The sequence below is a fragment of the Mustelus asterias genome, chromosome 3 (assembly GCF_964213995.1).
Source record: "Mustelus asterias chromosome 3, sMusAst1.hap1.1, whole genome shotgun sequence".
NCBI lineage: Eukaryota > Metazoa > Chordata > Chondrichthyes > Carcharhiniformes > Triakidae > Mustelus > Mustelus asterias.
Genome location: NC_135803.1, coordinates 36,103,228 through 36,125,766, shown reverse-complemented (window position 1 = coordinate 36,125,766; position 22,539 = coordinate 36,103,228). Strand labels below are relative to the sequence as shown.

General features: G+C 43.1%; 1 protein-coding gene across 1 annotated transcript in view; it reads right to left on the bottom strand.

Annotated features, from left to right (window-relative positions):
* Window positions 1–18,299, bottom strand: part of xxylt1 (xyloside xylosyltransferase 1) — a 123,516-nt gene extending 105,217 nt beyond the window's left edge. The window contains exon 1 of the mRNA XM_078202160.1: window positions 17,793–18,299. Coding sequence (XP_078058286.1) covers window positions 17,793–18,299 — 507 coding nt within the window. The remainder of the gene's footprint in view (window positions 1–17,792) is intronic.
* Window positions 18,300–22,539: the final 4,240 nt, after the last annotated feature.

The following is a 22,539-nucleotide window of genomic DNA, read 5'->3' as shown; positions in this document are numbered from 1 at the left end:
AAGGCGGGTTCTTCAAAAGTGGAAATTGGAAACCCTCATGAAAAAAAAGTTTCAGGAAGACTCTTTGGCTCACAATGTGACAAATGTTTGGCTGAGTTGTTGAGAAATCCATAGAATCTGCTTTTATTTTGGAGTGTAGTGTATCTGACCACAATTTACCTGTTAATTTACATGCATCCCATGCTTACCTTGAATGTTAGAGTACAAGATAATTATAAATTGCTTAATTCCCTGAATTTATGTGTGTCTGTAAAGATATTACTGGTGTAAAAGAATAATATGATTTGAATCATTTTTTGTGCTGATATTAAGATCTTTCCAACCTTTCTGTCTGGGGCAATGTAGTTAATTTTTGTTTAATGAATATTTAATTTTGTGTTAAAGGTTCATCAGGAGACTCCTGTGAATTTGTTCAGTCACTTTTCTCAACGGTTTCGAAAATAATCAAATTAAAATCTATCATGCCAAGTTTCACTCTGAGAATCAATATTATCAATGGAGATTGTAACAAAAGAAAAAGCCAAAGGAAATTCCAATATTAATACAAATCTGTAGAAATGAGACTTTGTACTTTTTAAAGTTGACTTTCAGTGGCAGAGAGGTTGTTTGGTAGTAATTGGGGCTCATCAACATTCCATTTCTGCAGTCTGCCAAATCCCCATCCTCATTGTTAATCACCTCACCATTGGCACCCATCCTTTAGCTGCCTCGGCTCCCAGCTCCGAAATTCCCTCCCTAAACCTCTTGGCTTTTCTACCTCTCTCTCCTCTTCCAAAACATTCCTTAAAACCTACCTCTTTGGCCAAGCTTTTGGCCATCTGCCCTCATGTCTCCTTACGTGGCTCAGTGTCAAATTCTGTTAGATTGCTTTGAAGCACTTTTACCATATTAGCAGTTCTATACAAATGTAAGTGGTTGCTTTAGAAATTTAATTATACTGGAAGGGACCAGTCTTAACCTTCTGAGGTGCATTTGGTGGATAGTGAACGAGGGCAGATCTACACAATTCCACGTTTATCAATGCCAAGTCTCTCAGTGGAACACTGTTATCATGAAGCTTCAGGAGGAATAGGGCAGCAACTTCTTGATTTCTATATTTAACTGTACATGTGGTCACTGGAAATGGCTGTCCTATTTATTCTTTAATAATGGTGAGCAATGTTATAGCTTCATTATTTCTGCAGGCAAAATGTTCCAATGTTAATTAAAGAAAAGAATGATTTTTTTTCTTCTTCCAAGAAATGCCAAAGTGCATGATACATTGCCAGGAAACATCAACATCCGTTACTCGTGCATGGATTTGCAGATATACTGGACTTCAGTCATGATTCTACAACGTTAGGCCAGCCAGTAGCAATGCTTGAGACTTGGAGACAGAAGTGCCCTCTTGTTTGATAAGTTGTGGACAACTGTTTATGAATGGGAGACCTTCAAATGCAACATGATATTTGGTTTGTTTTAACTTGGCAGAACTCTGGAGCTCCCACTCCACTCCTATTACAGAATCTTAAATTAATTCAGTGTTTTAAGCCTTCACCATCCTAAATGGAAACCCATTCTGAACATGTCATTTTTAGTGAAGGATATTCTGACATGATGCCTAATTTTGCCTATTGAGCAGATGTCCCTTTGCTCTATTATCCAGCTTAACTTGAAGTGAAACACTGTTGCAGATATACCTTTCTCATGCCATTTACTATTTCCTAAGTTACATGGGTCCTCCCTCAGTCACCTCCTCACAAGGTTGAAAAGCCCAAGTTTCTCCAGGCTTCCCTCAGTTACTATCCTACAGGAATTTTGAGATAAACTGTTGAGTTGTTGTGCTAAATTTAGAAGAGGTAGAGCTGAGGAAATGAATTTACCAAATATATCAATTCTGAATCTATGAGCACAATTATAATGGTCAGATTTTCAATGTGGCGCCATCTACAGGGGATCTGTTCTCTGAGCAGAACAGCTACAGTGACTTTTTTTATTCATTCGTGGGACATGGTCGTCGCTGGCTGGCCAGCATTTATTGCTCATCCCTAGTTGCCCGGGGGCATTTGAGAGTCAACCACATTGCTGTTGATCTGGGGTCACATGCAAGCCAGACCGGGTAAGCAGATTTCCTTCCCTAAAGGACATCAGTGAAACAGATGGGTTTTTCCAACAATCGACAATGGTTTCACGGTCCTCAGTAGATTCTTAATTTCAGATTTTTTTTAAATTAAATTCCAATTCCACCACCTGCTGTGGTGGGATTTGAAACCTGGCCCCCAGAGCATTAGCTGAGTTTCTGGATTAATAGTCTAGCGATAATACCATTAGGCCATCGCCTCCCCTGCTCTCCAACCAGAGTGAAGTAATCTCAAGAGATGCAGATTGCAAAGTAGTAAGCAATACACTGTAAATATAAGTTACATTTGAATCTTTATAACAACATTGTTAAGCAACACCTTGACATTGAAATTCTCATCCCACAGTTTTGAAATCCTGCCTTATTCGTGTCTCTCTCTATCTCTGTAATGCTCTCCAACACTATAATCCTTCACAATCACAAACAATAATCCTAAAGTTCAACAAAGTTAAGCACAGGTATGAGAGAAAAGCTGGCTAAGATTGATTAGATAAATAGACTAAAAGATACCCTCGTGAAATAAACTGTGGGAATTATTTGAAGAAACAATTCAGAAGTTCAACAAAAATACATTTAATTGAAAAGCAAAAACTCGGCGAGAAAGATCCATACATAAGCAGGTTAAAGCAGGTTAAAGATAGCATTAGATTAAAATAAGGGGTTTATGATGTTGCCAAAACAAAAGCAAGTCTGAGGACTGAGTGTGTTTTAAAAACCAAAGGGCCACCAAAATGTTGATAAAAAGTAAAAAAAACACAAGCGTGAACTAGCCAGAAATGTAAAAACAGGTTCTAACAGCTTTTACAAGTATATAAAAAGTGAGGGAGTAGCTAAATTAAATGCTGGCCCCTTGGAAACAGAGACAGGAGAAACGTTTTTGGGGAATGAGGAAATGGCAGAAATGTTGGGTGGGATTTTCTGGCCATTGGCTGGTGGCAGGATCCTCTGGTCTCAACAACGTGAACACCACCCCCCCCCCCCCCCCCCCCCCACCATGGATTCCCCGGCAGTAAAGGGCGCAAACAACACAAAACCCCATTGTCAGTGGCCGGACCTGAAGATCTCGTGAATGGCCAATGGCTGCCATGAAACACGCCACGGGGTAAGCGCCATGGAGCACTTACTGAACAATCCTGACTGTGCCAAGAATTGTACCAACAACCATTTTGAGATTATCAGCCAGGTTTGGAAGGTGGCTGATTTATGCTTGCTAAATGCTACGTATATTCATACGCAGCACCCAGTCATCTGCAGGCAAAATAAATTGTCTAGGCATTGCACATTTTCATGCTTGGGTGACACTGTTCCCTGGTGCATTCTCTATGGCATCACCCGACTAATCAGAAGCAACTTGTTTTAAATTTGGGATCACTGTTTCCAGGTGCATTTTCCATGGCAACATCTTGACCAAACAGAATCTACTTGCCAACCAATCAGCACCCTGTTTCCCATGTAGTATAAATTGTTGTTCCCTTTGAAAATTGGTACCCTTGCATCTGTCTTGAGGGGTGCAAGATGAAAAGATTCAACAGTGCGTCTCTTTTTTCAATCATACTCAACAAATATTTGTATATCAGTAATGCTAGAAGAACTGGGAGCAGCGAGGAAGGCTTCTGTACCAGACTACCTCAATAAACACCACTACTGACCTAACCCTGAAGGGCATATCTGTCAGACTGGTCAAGCAGCAGGTGGACAGAGAAACCAGATGCAAAAAATCTACTTGACCTCATTCTCACCAATCTCCCAGTCGGAGATGCATCCACCCATGACCAAAGGACTACCTCACTCTCCTTGTGGGGACAGTCTTGTCATCACACAAAGGCTACCGTCCACCATGTTGTGAGGCATTACCACATAGACTCAGAACAAATCCATCAACTCAAAACTGGGCATCTATGTGATGCTGCAGGCCATCATCCCCAGGATTGTATTTAATCACAATAGATAATATCATGGCATGGCATAGCCTTTATTTCAACATCACCATCAAGCCAGTGGTTCAACCCTGGTTCAATAAGGAGTGGAGGGTAGGTCAGGAACATTGCCAGGTATATCTAAAAATGAAGTGCTAACATGATGAAACGTGCATGCTAAAGAGCAGGAGCAGTGTGTAATAAACAGAGCTAAATGAACCCACAAATCAATAACTACATCAGATAAAACTTCTGAAATCCAGCCACATCCAGTCATGAGTGGGCAATTAAGCAACTAATTGAATGATGATGGTGGGCCCAGCATATATACACCACAATATTTCATGTTTTATTATGCACAGGATTCTACAAGTCTGACCCAAGATCCTGGATGACTAATTCTTCAATGATATTTAATCCCAACTGTATTTTGTAATGTAATTAATTTTCAAATGGTATTAGCATCCCTTTCTTTAAATTAAGTTTGACAGTAATATTGTTATAGACATGGATCCTTAACATTAGTCACGTACATATTTGTCTGTTTTTGAAACAGACACCAACTAGCACTGTACATTTGTATGTGGTAATGTTGCAAGAAATAGTTTATGATCACGAGCATTGTCTTGGAACCAATATTTTGTTGGTAGATCAATGGTTTCCGCAGTTTCAAGCTGCTTTTAATGGTACGTCACATGCCAAAGTGCTGTCCAATAAAAGATGCCAGATTAATGACCAAATAAAAAAGAAAAGGCTGAAGCAACCAGCTTCAGCAAAGGAAAGTCCAGTTGACAATCTACTGCGGCCTCCTCCAGAGGTCCCAACAATCATAGATGTCCCTCTTCAACCAACTTGATATGTTCCATTTGGATATATCAAGAAATGACTGACCACACTGGATCCAGCAACGGCAATGGGCCCCAGCAAGACACTTGTGCTTTAAAACCAGCTGCACCTCTAGCCAAGCTGTTCAAGTACAGCCGCAACACTGGTATCTACCCAGCAATGTGGAAACTTCCCTAAGTATCTCCTGTCCACTAAAAGCAGGACTCCTCTAATCTAGCCATTTGCCCTCATCAGCATACTCCCAACCACAGAACCATACAGCGCAGACGAGGCCCTTCGGCCCAGCGAGTCTGCACCTAGACACATTAGAAACACCTGAACTCCCGCCGAATCCCATCTGCCAGCACTTGGCCCATAACACCATCATCAGCCTTTCAAAGTTGTTTCACAACAAGCTGGAATCAATGGAGTAGCAATGCGTGAGGTAGTTCAGGCACAGCAAGGAAGCGGTGATTGTGTGCACTGCCTAGTCTATGAAGTCTTGCAGGAAGAGCCTGCCACCTCCACCCCTGTACCAATGGTACTTAGAACCAGCATTGCCTTCAACCTTTACACACTGAACAAAGTTTAGTGATTATGTTATTGGATCAGTAACCCAGGGATTTTAGTACCAAGAGGTGTGTTCAAATTCAACCAAAGTGGGGAATTTAAAATTCACTTAATAAACAAACCTGGAATAGAAAACTGGTAACGGTGACCACGTTACCGTTTTCATAATAGACTGCATATGGTGACACTGGAAGAGCAGACAGCACACTTCTCTCCATGTGCAGTTGCAGGACCTGTATTAATGATACAGACCACATATCTAAATTGACCACATAATATGTACCACAGTTGTGCTTAAGCTGCAGTAATAATGTTTCCCCATCGCCATTACACTTACCTTGTTTACTTCCTAATACGGCCTTGAAGTAAGGTTTGGAACTTCAATACAAACAGGCTGAGAAGCAGTAACTCTGACCCTAACCCAGGCCTGGGAGGCAGTGACCAGAATCCTCGGGTCACCCACACTGAACCCAGAGTCACTGCTACCGGATAGGCCAAGGGAGGAATCAGCAGCCTGACGAGCCAGGTCGCCTCACTCCAGGTCTAACTCACTGGCCTCCTGGGTGCCTGCATCGAGTTGGTGTTGATCTCGCTGCAGAACCGGTAGCCCAATTCCGACACTGGACATGATTTTCTTGTCATGGGGAGCCGAGAACTAGTGGCACTGATCGGCGGCAGCCCAGTCACTGGTAGGCAGCGATGTGGCCTGGGGTATCATATACCCAACCAATAGGAAAAACTGCACAAGCACAAGTCGAGTGGTGAAGAAGGCATTCGGCATGCTTGGTTTCATCGGTCAGAACATTGAATACAGGAGTTGGAATGTCTTGTTGAAGTTGTACAAGACATTGGTAAGGCCACACTTGGAATACTGTGTGCAATTCTGGTCACCCTATTATAGAAAGGATATTATTAAAGTAGAAAGAGTGCAGAAAAGATTTACTAGGATGCTACCAGAACTTGATGGTTTGGGTTATAAGGAGAGACTGGATAGAGTGGGGCCTTTTTCTCTGCAGCGTAGGAGGCTGAGGGGTGATCTTATAGAGGTCTATAAAATAATGAGGGGCACAGATCAGTTAGATAGTCAATATCTTTTCCCAAAGGTAAGGGAGTCTAAAACTAGAGGGCATAGGTTTAAGGTGAGAGGGGACAGATACAAAAGTGTCCAGAGGGGCAATTTTTCCACACAGAGTGGTGAGTGTCTGGAACAAGCTGCCAGAGGTAGTAGTAGAGGCAGGTACAATTTTGTCTTTTAAAAAGCATTTAGATAGTTACATGGGTATGATGGGTATAGAGGGATATGGGCCAAATGTGGGCAATTGGGACTAGCTTAGGGGTTTTTAAAAAAAAGGGCGGCATGGACAAGTTGGGCCGAAGGGCCTGTTTTCATGCTGTAAACCTCTATGACTCTAAGTAGATGCAACATTCAGCTTCAAGGTGGCGTCAGGAGGTATTGTGGTCATAAAAAGCCATTTGGTTCAATAACATCCTACAAAAAAGGAAAGCTGAAGTCCTTGTTTGGTCTAAGATTTTGATAATATTTCATTTTTTAGGGTTCGATATTGGTTTGAAGTCATATTTTAGGAATTTGTCTTAGAAATTTAAACTGGAATATTTAAGGCTGTCTGGCTGAGTAAGACAATGAAATAGTTAAAAACATGCCGAAAACAGTTCCAGCATCTGTGTAGGTGTCAGTTTATCTGGTTCAAAACAATCACGTTCGGTTTAATTACATCATGCACAATTCAAAGCATCTTTGTCAGATTTACAGAAATAAGCAAGGAGTTTGAACTCCACAGCTTGAACTTAGTATGACAGCTTAACTTTAAACAAGAACCATCATGTCTTTGAATTGGACTTGACTGTCTACACTTCCCGCTGTCTCGGAAAAGCAGCCAGCATAATCAAGGACCACATGCACCCTGCACATTCTCTCTTCCACCTTCTTCCGTCGGGAAAAAGGTACAAACGTTTGAGGTAATGTGCCAACCGACTCAAAAACAGCTTCTTCCCGGCTGACCTTTGAATGGACCTACCTCGTATTAAGTTGATCTTTCTCTGCATCCTAGCTATGACTGTAATACTACATTCTGCACTCTCTCCTTTCCTTCTCTATGTAAGGTATGCTTTGTCTGTATAACGCGCAAGAAACAATACTTTTCACTGTATGCGAATACATGTGACAATAATAAATCAAATCAAATTAGACTTGGGGGGGTTTCCATTCATAAGAGACATTAGGATCCGAGAGCACTGCCTCAGAGTAAAGGGACCACCCTGTGGAACCGAGGGGAGGAGGAATTTCTTCAGCCAGAGGGCGGTGAATCTGTGGAATTCATTGCCACAGAAGGCTGTGGAGACCAGTTCATGGAGTGTATTTAAGACAGCTAGGTTCTTGATTGGTGAGGGGATCAAAGGTTACGGAGAAAAGACAGGAGAATGGAATTGAATCAACCATAATCGAATGGCAGAGCAGACTCAATGGGCCAAATGGCCTCATTCTGCTCCTATATCTTATGGTCTTGATCCATTAACCACATTTGTTGGACAGAGCACCCACATTTTAAAAAGACACTTCTTTCCTGACATTATACTAGGAAATATTACTAACATCTGTTCTTAATTATCTTCGTATCCGTGGGAATAGGTTAACTTGTTTTATGTGAATGTAACTCCTGGGGCATAAGGAATAGAAGAGATGGGCATTTATCTCAGACCTAGCCTCTCGTTATCGAGGCGGGGGGGGGGGGGGACACCAGCTGATCTCACCTAAGATAATGAAAAGCAATATTTTAATTATTTCCTAATAATGGGTGAGGAACAGTCAGGATTAAGGCTAAATGTGGAAACTCAAGTCTTCATTGATACAGTTTCACCATGGCTTCTGCGGTATAATTCTTCTGTGACAGTTTGACATACCTTCAGAGACAGAAGAAAGACATGACCTTTGCTGGCTGCACTCCAGGAATCCTAGGCCTGGAGGGATAAGAAACTTCCATGTCATCTTCACTGTTTTTGTTATGTACTTATAACATCTTGTTTAATAAATTATAGTTGATTCATAAAGACTGGTTGTTCATACCTTGTTACGTCAGACAAAGCAGAGGACCCCATTGACAGAAATGAAGAATTCGGAACCTAGATATTTTAATAGGTGTCTTAGACCTCAAACATCTCCAAAACTTACGTTGGTCTGGTCTGGGACTTCAGACCCACAGCAATTTGGTTGACTCTTAACTGCCCTCTGAAATGACCTGTTCAGCCACTCAGTTAAGGGCAATTAGGGATGGGCAATCAATGTTGGCAATACCCACATCCTATGAATGAAGATTCACAAGGTTCTCCAGGCATTCACATGAGGGTCCTCAGGGATCGGATACTTCATTACATACCATTCAGAGACAAAAAGATTTGTTGTCACCAAAACCATGGACATATTACCACAAGAAACAGCAGCAGTATGGTCACTGTGTCAGCATAAAATACGTGAGGGCATTATTGCCAAGATTTTGCAGCAACTGTACAGATGGGTACCAATACTTTCATTTGGGTTTATTTATATTCCTGGTCAATATTCCCAACGCAACCAAGACTATCACAAACAGAGTTACCTAGTTATTCATTTCATTGCTATTGTGGTTGGTGCGTAACAGAGTTCATAGAGGTTTACAGCATGGAAACAGGCCCTTCGGCCCAACCTGCCCATGCCACTCAGCTTTTGCCATTGTTAGTCCCAATTGCCCACATTTGGCCCACATCCCACTATACCCATCTTACCCATGTAAATGCTTTTTAAAAGCAAAATTGTACCCGCCTCTACTACTGCCTCTGATAGTTCATTCCAGACACTCACCATCTTCTGTGTGAAAAAATTACCCCTCTGGACCCTTTTGTATCTCTCCCCTCTCACCCTAAACCTATGTCCTCTAGTTTTAGACTCCCCTACCTTTGGGAAAAGATGTTGACTATCTATCTACCTTATCTATGCCCCTCATCATTTCATTGACCGCTACAAGATCACCCCTAAGCCTCCTATGCACCAGGGAAAAAAAGTCCCAGTCTATTCAGCCTCTCCTTTTAACTCAAACCATCAAGTCCCAGTAGAATCCTAGCAAATCTTTTCTGCACTCTTTCTAGTTTAATAATATCCTTTCTATAATAGGGTGACAGAACTGCACACAGTATTCCAAGTGTGGCCTTAATGTCTTGACATTATAGATACATTTGTTCATTGCATATCATACTTCGAGATAAGGTATTATATAGATACAAGCACGTATTATCATGGAGATAGATGCTAACCTGCATAAAACATTACAAAGAACATGACTGAATTATGCTGGATAGTCAAACCCAAAGCTGCCAATATCAAGCCTGAAAATATGAGAAATTGAAACACTAAAAAGACACAGGATCCACCTTTGCTACACTACTTTAGATTTATACAGTAAAATTCAGCATGCATATCTTTAATGCAATTTTCTGATATTTCTCATTGTGCCAGAGGATACAGTAATGACTGGAACATTATAGCATGTGTTGCCTGCCACATTATGAGCAAACACCCTCAGATCAGATTTATCTCAGATAAGCAAAAATCAGAAACCCAAGGTTTCCACACAAAGTAAATACAGGAAGTCGGTCAGTGAGCAAATATTATTTAATCTCCTTTGCTCAGCGACTGAATACAATGTTTTTCTCCTCCTCTGTAAACTTTTTGCAGAAAAATGACAAAAAAGTGCACTTCTAACTGGGCAATTAAGAATGTAAATGTAATTGTTGAAGAAAAAGGAGTCAAGCTGCCAAAGTCCTCATCAGGATAGCTCACCAGAAATGACCAATTGCAATGGGGGAACAATAATTTATGCGGCATGAGAAGAGAGTGCTGATTGGACTCTAATTGGTGGAGACATGGAGAATGCAGCATGGAACAGTTAACTGCCCAGCTTTGATCAAATTCAAACCAGGTGACTCTGATTGGTCAAGGTATTGCCCTGGGGAATGAATGTTCCCCAAGCTTTTGTTTGATTGAAAAAGGTGCAAAGTGTGGACATGTTCCTGCTGTCTGCAAAGAGCAGGGCCCTGTGTGTGAATATATGTGGCTTCTAGCAGACAAAGTGAGGCACACTGCAAGCCCAACTGAATCTTAAATTGCTTTTCAGTGCATTTCTTAGCACAATCAGGATTATTTAGCAGGTGTTGTCCAATTGTGGATGAAACACGGGCTGGTTGGGTATGGTCAGTACTTTGCCAGTTGCAAACAGCTGAAAGGACATGCTGTTTGATATGATTTATCAATCGTTAGAATACAGTGTCTCACCTACACGTACCCTCTCTGTTAGAGGAAGCCGAGGGTGCCCCAAGAGGCATGGGACCCTCATCCTCTTCTGGCACATCCTCAGCCTTTACTTGGCAATCCAGCTGACTTGGAGGCTACCACTGGGGCACAGGTGACTTCCCCTCCAGTTATGTTTGGGCCACCTGCAAGATGGCCCTGTCCAGCCTGCAAAGCACTTCATGTATTCAAGGACAACAATGTGCAGGTTCTGAATGGACTACTCCAGGCTACATGGAGTGCCCTGCAATCTGTGTGTGACGGTGCATTGCTCCTGCATGCACTCGCGGTTCTTCTGCACATGACTCTCTTGGAGGTTAGTGACCTTCTCATTGGATGAGCTCATCTGTTCAAAGCCTTGACGGATGGTCGATCTTAACTCCTCTATAGACTCTTTCACTCAGATCCAATCCTGCACAGCCACAGGAAACTCCAGAATGTTGGAATGCATCTACACCTGCCACTGTGTATACTGGGCACTTAAACTGTGACTTCGAAGGCCTTTCTATCACTGTCCAGTGGAGTATCAATGTGACTGTTACTAAGAGCCCCACTGATATTAGATGCCACGGTATCCCAAAACTCAAGGGTAACTTGGAACGCTAGTTCTTAATTGTTTTTTTTTGCAATTTGATATAATGTGAGGAAAGATACGAAAAACTGTGAGGAATGGTAAGTCTTGCTGTAATCATTCAAATAAAAGAATGTATATTAAATGTATATTAAAAACACACAAGAAAGGCCACAATACAAAACAACGGTACACTTAACTGCAATAATGGCTACATTCACACCCACTAGCCTTGAATTAATCCCATTCCACATCTATCTACATTTCAAAACTCTGAGAATGTCCCTTGTCCCAAAACATATCACATATGGTTTAACTCTATGAGCCAAACTCAAATAATTATCACGAGTTACATCTTTAATTTTAGGAAGTTGTTTTCTGATTCAGCGTAGACCTTGAGATTTTCAAACAGCAGCTTCTAGTATAGAATCCTGCTTTTGGGTGAACTTCAGTTTCCAACTGGGCATGGCTATGATCATAGTTGCTCATCAGTTGCTTCTCTTGCAGTACAGAGCTATCCCTGTCACCGATATATAATTTTTCCCCTTTGATCTCATCCAATCTGAACAACTCACCTTAGAAATCATGCTTTCAGCATGTAAGTGGGACATGCATTCTTATGTCTCCACTTTGAACTCTCAATCTTCTGTCGTTTTCACAATTCTATACCCTACTGTTCCCACTTCACCCAAGTAAATATCTGTTTATGCTGCTAAGCTAATTCACATTTCATAAACCTTCCAGGCACCTGCATTCTTATCAATTCCCATTCATCCAATTCTTTAATCTTTATTTTATTGAAGTTCCTTGACACTGACTTCCCTCCTCCAAGGAGTACTATCCACAGATGCTTCTTTGTCTTCTCCTGCTGCATATTAGTCTGTGTTCCTCATCCGGTGCCACCATCTTTAAACACACAGAAGGACTCACTGGAGATGCTAGTATCTGCGCTAGTGGATGGTACACTAGTTGTGAGAATGCATCCTCATACATCTCTTCTTCTTGCACCTGTCCAAGAGATGCTCGTGTTGCCGGATACTGCCGAGAACTGTCCAAGACACAAGACGAGCTCATGAGAATTAGCCTTGGAGAGCCTGAAGCCTTTAAGGTGTTGAGGTCTTCCACACACCAAGTGCTTGTCCTGCTTTTGGACAAGGTATCACATGAGGCAACCATTCTCTTGAACCACCATGGCCCTTTCCCACCAAACTAATTGCACATGGGCCATTTCAATGAGCATTTCACTCATCAACTGGCCTGATAACTGGAGAGGGACTCCCCTTAATGCTGCCTTTCACCATCTCACACGTGTTGTTCCTGCAAGAAAGTGGTGGATAAGCACCTACAGTCCTACATGCAGAAAGTTGGGGGGGGGGGGGGTTCCTCCAACTGGTTAGAGGCTGTGTGTTACCATTGTGAACTGTTCCCAGATGCTTCTCAGAGGGCTGAGTGAGTCTGTTGGGCCCACACGACTCTACATTCCTCCTCCTACAGTGTTGTAGGGCCTATGCCCCAGGGACTGTCCCATTTGCTGGACATTTGCCTCATCTTTCCAGACTGATACACTCTGGTCACACTCACAAGATTTGCTATTACCTGCCGGACCCTCTTCATTGTGGTTATGGCGGCATCCCTCCTCTCCCTCATCACACTGCCGAGGGCCTGGAGGTCAACATCCAAAAACCGCAGAGGTCTTGTCCTGGTTCTTCTGAGTCATTGTGAGATCCTGGCACTGGTGTGGTGGTGTGACAGTTCAAACATGTGCTTGCTTCATCCCAAGTACAACATCAGCTAGGAAACGTTCCAGGAATGTGAGCTCTCCATTACATACACATGACAGAGGCCTTGTGTGTCGGCTTGGTTGCCTCACTATTAATATGTACAGGCCATCATGGAATGACGTTCTGCTGTGTGGCAAGGTTAGTGAGTGGTTGACCTCATTGAACTCTTCATTACTATTGGGTGATGTGAAGTTTGGAGTGCCCAAGGCATTGGTCATTCAATGGCTCACATCTTTAGGGTCATCACATCGAGTGGTTGAGAGAGTGTCTTAAAATCATGGCCAAAAGAGGATGAGAACCTCTCACAGCAGGCAGTCTGTTCAATTCTACCACTCTGCTGGCACCTGCAATCGCTGCAAATGGCAGCCTGCACACACAGGCAGGATAGAAAGCAAAGGGCCATCACTCGGTCACCTTTTTGATTTGATTTATTGTCACATGCATTAATTTACAGTGAAAAGAATTGTTTCTTGCATGTTATACCGTACATAGGAAGGAAAGGAGAGTGCGCAGAATGTGATGTTACAGTCATAGCTAGGGTATAGGAGAAAGATCAACTTGTGAGGTAGATCCGCTCAAAAGTCTGCCGGCAGCAGGGAAGAAGCTGTTCTTGAATCAGTTGGTACGTGACCTCAGACTTTTGTATCTTTTTCCCGACAGAAGAAAGTGGAAAAGAGAATGTCCGGCGTGCGTGGGGTCCTTGATTATGCTGACTGCTTTGCCGAGGCAGCGGGAAGTGTGGATATTGTCAATGGATGGGAGGCAAGCTCTATGTGGAGACAAGCTCTGAGCTAGTGAAGTGAAGGTTCAAAGCAATGGATCATGCAAATCTTTTCACAGATAACTGTTTGCTGATTGCGAGAGGGGTTTGCAGAGGGTGTTTCAGATGGGATACAGCAGAGATGCGGCAGTACAATTTAATTCTTTTATGTGCCTCAAACACATTTGCCAGCCCTTCGTATCACCATCAAATTGGCGGACACAAGGCACTGGTGGGCCCAAGTTGTGTCTTTTATCTTGTCCACTCTGGAGTCAGTGAACCTCCATTCCTGCCTTCGGTCTACCTAATTAGGTGGCTGCCCCATCTCTCTATCAATTATGTGCAAAACATGAGAACACACAAAATGATTTGTGTGGATTTTCAATCAGAATGGGATGGCTTTCTTATTGGTACTGTGTCTGCAGTCAGGTCACATCAGCTTTGTGATTGGGAAATTCTTTTGAAAGTAGATGAATTCTCTCGGATACCCCAGAAAGAAACTTCATTCCAATGTTAACATTTCCACTTGGGTTACGTATGAATCTATAGACATTAGTATTAAGTTCAGTTTTAATTGAGTCAGAATTGAATGCGCATTAGGATATGTCAAATTTATTTCCCAGTTAAGTATTGTGGATTACTAAAGTGACAGGAAAAATATATTGTACTTGTTTAACCCTTTGTGAACTGGTTATTTCTTTAACATTTTAAGTACATGGGGTGGCACAGCGGTTAGCACTGCTGTCAAGGATTCCCCAGGTTCGATTCCCGGCTTGGGTCACTGTCTGTGTGGAGTTTGCACATTCTCCCCGTGTCTTCATGGGGTTCCTCTGGATGCTCCGGTTTCCTCCCACAGTCCAAAGATGTGCAGGTTAGGTGCACTGGCCATGCTAAATTCTCCCTCAGTGTACCCGAACAGGTGCCGGAGTGTGGCGACTAGGGGATTTTCACAGTAACTTCATTGCACAGTGTGAATGTAAGCCTTCTAATAAATAATATTACTACATGTACTGTTAGTTCCTCATGTACTTTCTAAACTTTGTGCAATTATCTTATTTATTAAATAATCCAGTCACCAGTTTTAAATTGACTGTAATGGTGGATCAACTCTGAGAATAGACAGAAAAGTGGTGGACTTCACACACACAAGGTAATTGTTGGTCCTGTGCAGTGTTGCATTCATTCACACATGCATTTTAAACACATAACTTGGATTTCACCTAACAAAATGAAAATTCAAAAATCTTCAGAGTTACCTGAAAAAGTTTAAAATGGACCAATGTTGGTGCATTCATTGAGAGGATTCAAAGGCACAACTTTTTCTCTGTTCCATCCCTTCCCAACATATACAAAAAAGGGGGAGGAGACATCACATGCTCCCACTAAGCTGCATACATGGTGGCTTGTGCAGTAAAGTAGAAGGCACAGCAGAGGCCTATTCTATATTGAACAGGTTATTGAACACCAATAAAATGTAAAAATAACATACATTGATCTAACCAGCTGAGTGCCACAATTGTAAAGGGAACATTACTTCTAGCTCATGGTTTTCACTGGGTTTTTTTTGCAACTTGACATTTTAATGATCTAATGATCTGGGCGGCACGGTAGCACAGTGGTTAGCACTGCTGCTTCACAGCTCCAGGGTCCTGGGTTCGATTCCCGGCTTGGGTCACCATCTGTGTGGAGTTTGCACATTCTCCTCGTGTCTGCGTGGGTTTCCTCTGGGTTCCCCGGTTTCCTCCCACAGTCCAAAGATGTGCGGGTTAGGTTGATTGGCCATGCTAAAAATTGCCCCTTAGTGTCCTGAGATGCGTGGTTTGGAGGGATTGGGGGGTAAATATGTAGGGATGGGGGAGTGGGGCCTAGGTGGGATTGTGGTCGGTGCGGACTCGATGGGCCAAGTGGCCTCTTTCTGCACTGTAGGGTTTCTATGATTCTATGTACATAGATCCAAGGTCTTTTTGGACCTGTACTGTTGTTAGTCTTTCACCATTTAGGAAGTACACTGGTTCTATCACTTTTAGGCCCAAAATAGATGGTCTTAGATTTACCTACAATGAATTTTATTTGGCACAGTTATGCTGAATTAATCCATTCAGGTCTCTTTGTAATTGTATGCTTTCATTGACACTGCTTAAAAAAAAAAGCCACCTATCTGAATTTGGATGTGTTTTTTTTAATCCCATCGTCTAAATCATGAACAAATGCAGATCATTGTGGGTCACCTCCACTCACATCCTGCCAATGAACCCAACTCTCTGGGCTGGATGTTCCACGCGCCCCTCTGGCATCTTTCACAGCGATGGAGGTGGCCCAGCACCATGAGCGTCAATTCTAGTTAACAATTTTTCATGACAGACTTTCTCAAATGCCTTCTGGACATCCATCTGAACAACAGCCCTAAACGTTCCTTGTCCATGACTTTAACCAGCTCTTCCAAAAGATCAATTAGTAAATCATACCTGACAAACTTCTTACAAATCAATGCTGGTTCCCCTCTAAGCAGCTGACGGTTTTCAAGGTGTTTGGTCACTCCATTTGTAATTATAGATAATTACCTGGCAGCAGAGGTTAGGCTAACCGGTCTATCATTTCCATCTCTCATCTTTCTTAAATAACAGAGGGGTGTGCGCAATTTTCCACTTTCATGGAATCTTTCGAAGATCATGGTTAAAGTTCTCACTAACTTCCTTTGATAAGCCCAGATGTGAAAACCACCTAGTTCTACACATTCAAATTAAGCATAACCTGCCTTTGGGTACATGTGGACATGCACCAACTGAAAACTTCCTTTACTAAGGTATAAAAATAGAGAAGTATTGCTCAGTGTTGCTGAGACCACATCTGGAGTATTGTGTCCAGTTTTGGTCTCCTTATTTGGGGAAGGATGTGGTAGCATTGGAATGAAGGGGTTGACATACGAGGAGAGATTAAATAGTTTGGGTTTATACTCGCTGGAGTTTAGAAGGATGGGGGGGGGGGTTCTGATTGAGATATATAAACTTTTTAAAGGGATTGATAAAGTCAATGTAGACCAAATGTTTCCTCTTATGGGACAATCTAGAACAAGAGGTCACAGGTATAGGTTGACAGGTGGTAGATTTAAAACTGAGATAAGGAGAAACTACTTCTCGGTGGTGAATTTGTGGAACTCACTGCTCCATAGCACGGTGGAGTCTGAATCGTTGAATGGTTCCAAGAAGGAGATGGATACATTTCTAATTTTAAAAAGGGATAAAGGAATATGGGGAACAGGTGGGGAGGTGGATTTGAGACCAGGAAGCGATCAGCCATGATCTGATTGAATGGCAGAGCAGGCTCAAAGGGCTGAATTTGCCCACTTCTGTTACTAATTCCTATTAAATGCTGTAACGTCGGTGCTTTCAAGTTCAGCATCGCCCTTAGAAATCATATTGAACAATTTTGTCCTCTTTTTTTTAGGTCAAACCAAACCAAGTAAACAAACTCAGATTAAATCAGGAAGGAAACCAAAATGTTCAAACTCAGGTAACTGTCACAGTGGTTAGCACTGCTGCCTCACAGCGGCAGGGACCCGGGTTCAATTCCCGACTTGGATTCCCTGTCTGTGTGGAGTTTGCACGTTCTCACCGTGTCTGCGTGGGTTTCCCCCGGTTGCTCCGGTTTCCTCCCACAGTCTGAAAGACACGCTGTTAGGTGCATTGACCCAAACAGGCGCTGGAGTGTGGTGACTAGGAGATTTTCACAGTAATTTAATTCCAGTGTTAATGTAAGCCTTACTTGTGACACTAATAAATAAACTTTACTGTCTGTTCATTCTCACCAAAATCCATTTAAAAACAAAATAGACTCTAAGACAGTGGGAAATTGTTGTTGTGAGTGGGCAGGGTCAGAGAGCTGGCACCTTTCAGTGGTAAAGCGCAGACTAAGTACCTGGTAGTTGAAGGCAACCTCCTGCAGCAGCTCCTGCAGAAGCGGCTCCCCTATTTTCTTGCTGGGCAAGTCAGCCACAAAGTGCAGATGCAGCACCTCATTATCCTCAAACATCGCGTGTTTCACCATGGAGCTGATGGCCAGCCTCAGTTTCTCCTGCAGGCTGGAGTTCTTGTCCGCCTTGGTGAACATCATCAGAAGGTGCAAGAGGCGCCTCTGCCTCCCCGCCGGCTCCCCGGGCTCGCCGCTCTCAAAGCGGCCGCCCCCCGCAGCCTCTGCCGCTTTCCTGCCGCTGAGATTGACAGTCAGCTGGGCATCGCCCTGGCCGCTCCTCCCCGCCTGGTTCTCCTTCATCCTCCGGGTGGTGCTGGAGAAATTCTCGTGGTTGGAGCCGAAGTAGTAAAAGGCGAACACGGCGAAGGCGGCGGCGAACAGCAGCGCAAACTGGTAGGAGCGGAACGGGGTGAACTTGCCCTTGCTCTGGAGCAGCTTCCTCCACAATGCCATTGTGGGCGTGTGTGTGCGGGCTGCGGGGAGGACACTCGGCCCGCCGCCGCTACCGGCCCCTAATCCAGCCCCACCCCCCTGGAGGAGACTAGCCAATCGCAGGCAAGTTTCACCAAATCATCAACCAATCAAAAACCCCACTCGCGGTGACGCGCCTGCAATGGGAAATGTAGCAGCCAATGAAAAGCCACCTCTCAGGAAATTAGCAACAAATTTAAAGAGCCGGCTAGGGAAAGTGTTTATTATTTATTTAAAGTTTATTTATTATTATCACCAGTAGGCTTACATTAACACCGCAATGAAGTTACTGTGAAATTCCCCCCAGTCGCCACACTCCGGCGCCTGTTCGGGTCAATGCACCTAAACCAGCACGTCTTTCAGAATGTGGGAGGAAACCCACGCAGACACGGGGAGAATGTGCAAACTCCACACAGACAGTGGCCCAAGCTGGGAATCAAACCCGGATCCCTGGCGCTAACCACCGTGCTGCCCCATGAACAACTTTCTGGGGAAAACATGGCAGAGGGGAGTAGCCAGACTGCAGGAGATGGGGAGAGGTGGAGGAGTGAGTATCCAGATCTTGATTTGATTCATTGTCACATGTATTGGATGTACTGGCTGTTCTGTCTGGAGACAATACACATCTCTTTAACCTGTGTTGAATGCTCCCTCCACCCACATTGTCTGTACATTTAAGACCTGGCTGGCTGTAGAGATTTGCATTCTAATCAGTACTCTGTAACTTGATTTTGTGTCTCTGTGCACTGTTTGAGAACAGATAACCACTCCATCTGACGAAGGGGCAGCGCTCCGAAAGCTTATGGTATTTGCTACCAAATAAACCTGTTGGACTTTAACCTGGTGTTGTGAGACTTCTTACATGTATTGGATACAGCGAGATGCATACTGTGGGGACCCAGGTTCAAATCCCACCACAGCAGATGGTAAAATTTGAATTCAATAACAATTTGGAATTAAAAGTTAAATGATGATCATGAAACCACTGTTGATTGTCCTAAAAACTCATCTGGTTCACTAATGCCCTTTAGGGAAGGAAATCTGCCATTCTTACCTGCTCTGGCCTACATGTGACTCCAGACCCACAGCAATGTGGTTGACTCTTAAATGCCCTCAGCTGAAAGATAATTATGGATGGGCAATAAATGCTGGCCAAGCCAGCAACGCCCATGTCCCATGAATGAATATATAAAAAAAGTCATATTGCATTATGCCAAGCAGCACGCAGGTCAGGACACTGTTATACATGATGGGTCAAGCAATGATGTGAAGAAGATGAAATAATAAAAGCACTTGGTGCCTACTTCATTCTGCAAAACAAATAGTCTTACCTAGCGGGCTAAATTTAACAAGTGTAACCAACACCAAGGAAAAAGGTATTGATAAATTTAACAATGATCTGTTTAGACTTGCAGCGAAACGTGAATATGGCAGATTAAACAAATTAATTAATCAGGGACAAAATTGTTGTCAGAGTCCTGAATGAGTATCACCTGACCACTTGCAGTTGAGAAATAATTTAACCTCAACAAAGGCAATGCAACTGAGCAGACAAACTGAGGTCCGGAAGCAAAATCTATCGGTGATTCGGGATGACAAGAACAACCATATCCCAAAAATGACTGACTCAGTGCAGTATGTTCATGTAAAAGTGGCTGTACAAAAACAGGGGAGACACGAAGAGCATCCATCAGCCACCCCAGCTAACTGTAATCGGTGTGGCGAGTAAAAGCGAAAATGGTCCCGCCAAAGAGGCCAAATGCCATTTTTGCAGAAAGGAGGGTAACTTTAAGGCTATGTGTTGCAGCAGGGAGCCTGTACAGAATAAGCAAAAAGATGGCAAGATCCATGAAAGAGAGGTATCAAGGATATGGAATTGTCTTTCTGCGGGGAGACCCCAGGAACCAAGTAGAAGCTACGGGTTGCTGATATCCCAGTAGAAGGAAACAAGACATACTTTAAGTTAGATATAGGTGCAACCATTTCAATTATTTCTGATTCTGAATGGTGGTTGAAGAAAACTTCTCTTCAGCTATCAAGCAAAAAAATATACAGGCCAGAAAGTATAGAACTCAAGGTCACAGGATAGATTTACAGAATCCCTACAGTGCAGAAGGAGGCCATTTGGCCCATCGAGTCTGCACTGACCACAATCCCACCCAGGCCCTATTCCCGTAACCCTCATATTTACCCTGCTAATCCCCCTGACACCAGGGTCAATTTAGCATGGCCAATCAACCTAACCCGCACATCTTTGGACTGTGGGAGGAAACCGGGGCACCCGGAGGAAACCCACACAGACACGAGGAGAATGTGCAAGCTCCACATAGACAGTGATCCGAGGCAGGAATTGAACCCGGGGTCCCTGGTGCTGTGAGGCAGTAGTACTGCCACCTTGCCGCCCCTGAATGCTGAATAGCTAAATGCAACCCTTCAAATATAGAGAGAGAAGAATAACTGAAACCTGACCTGAACTGTGGCAGGAAAGCCTGTACTGACTTGTATCTGATTCCGGACGAGAGGAATTAGAAAACCGAGAAGATTAGCCCAAAAACTCCAGAGCCAAATTTCCATAACTGTGGACAGGACTAGGAAAGCTGGAGGTCACTCCATATCACTGAAACAAAGCCAATGTGTCTATTTGCACCCGGAGAGGATCCTCAGCCACTCTTGCCAAAGGCAAAGAAGGAAGTTGACTCTATGTTGAAACAAGGGGTCATTTCATCTGTGGGAAAACCCACAAACCTGGGGATGGTCTCAGTGCCAAAACCAAATGGACTTCTCAGAATTTCAGTAGACCCTACCCAGTTGAACAAAACAGTTGAACACAAAGTTCTTCTTATGTTTGTGGATGAAAGCTTAGCAAAATTGGATGGAGTTCAATCTTCATGAAGTGGAAGCAAATGATGGTTTTTGGCAACTACCCCTTGATGAAGGGTCTAAGTGAAGGAAATTTGAGGAAGGATGTAGTGACATTGGAGACAGTTCAGAGGATGTTCACCAGGTTGATTCCAGGGATGAAAGTGTTGACGTATGAGGAGAGAAATAGTTTGGGTTTATACTCGCTGGAGTTTAGAAGAATGAGGGGGGATCTGATCAAGGTGTATAAAATACTAAAAAAGAATTGATTAAGTAAACGTAGGTCAAATGTTTCCCCTTGTGGGGAAATCTAGAACAAGAGATCACGGGTATAGGTTGAGAGACAGAAGATACAAAACTGAAATGAGGATCAACTACTTCTTGCGGAGAGTAGTGAATTTGTGGAACTTACTGCCCCATAGCGCGGTAGAGTCTGAATCATTAAATGGTTTCAAGAAGCAGATAGATATATTTCTGATTTTAAAAATGAGTTAAAGGGATATGGGGAACAGGTGGGGAGGTGTATTTGAGACCAGGGAGAGATCAGCCATGATCTGATTGAATGGTGGAGCAGGCTCAAAGGGCTGAATTGCCTACTTCTGCTCCTAATTCTTATGTTCCTATGTAACAAACATGGAAAAATCTCTACCATTACCAGAAAGCTTCAAGTAGGTTGCAGGTCTCAACCAAGTAGAAGCATACTTAAGGCCGTGGTATAGTGGTTTGGCACTGGACTAGGAATACAGAGACCCAGGGGATATAAGAACTTTGAGAGTACTGTGTCAAAGGATGCCCACATACATGCTGCACAATCCGATTCTTAGACAGTACTATGAACAGAGAGGACAGCTCAGTGTATTGATAATATCTCCATCTTTGATGGAAGTGGCCATTCTGTGGATTTGGGGATTCGATATATTGCACCAAGGACCTTTGGGCATCACAAAATGTTGAACTAGAGCAAAGTATTCTGTTTGGTGACCAGGTCTCTCAAAGTCATTGGAATAGATTATATTAAACTGTATTACTTGTGCTATTCATCATCAGGAGACAAGAGAACCATTGATGTCATCTTCCTTCTCATTACGACCATGGGAATATCTTGGATGGACCTTTTTGAACACAGATGTAAGATATTCTTGATCAGGGTAGACAACTATCCAGATGGATAGAACTCCAGCAACTGCAGGGTCAAACTTCTGAAGCACTGATTACATTGCTGAAGGAGCTATTTGTAATGCATGGAATCTTAAACCTTGTAATATCAGACAATGGACCACAGTTTGCCCATGAATATGTTAAAGAGTTCACAGCATCGTATCAATTTATCCACAATCCCAATGCACCAAGATTCCCTCAGACT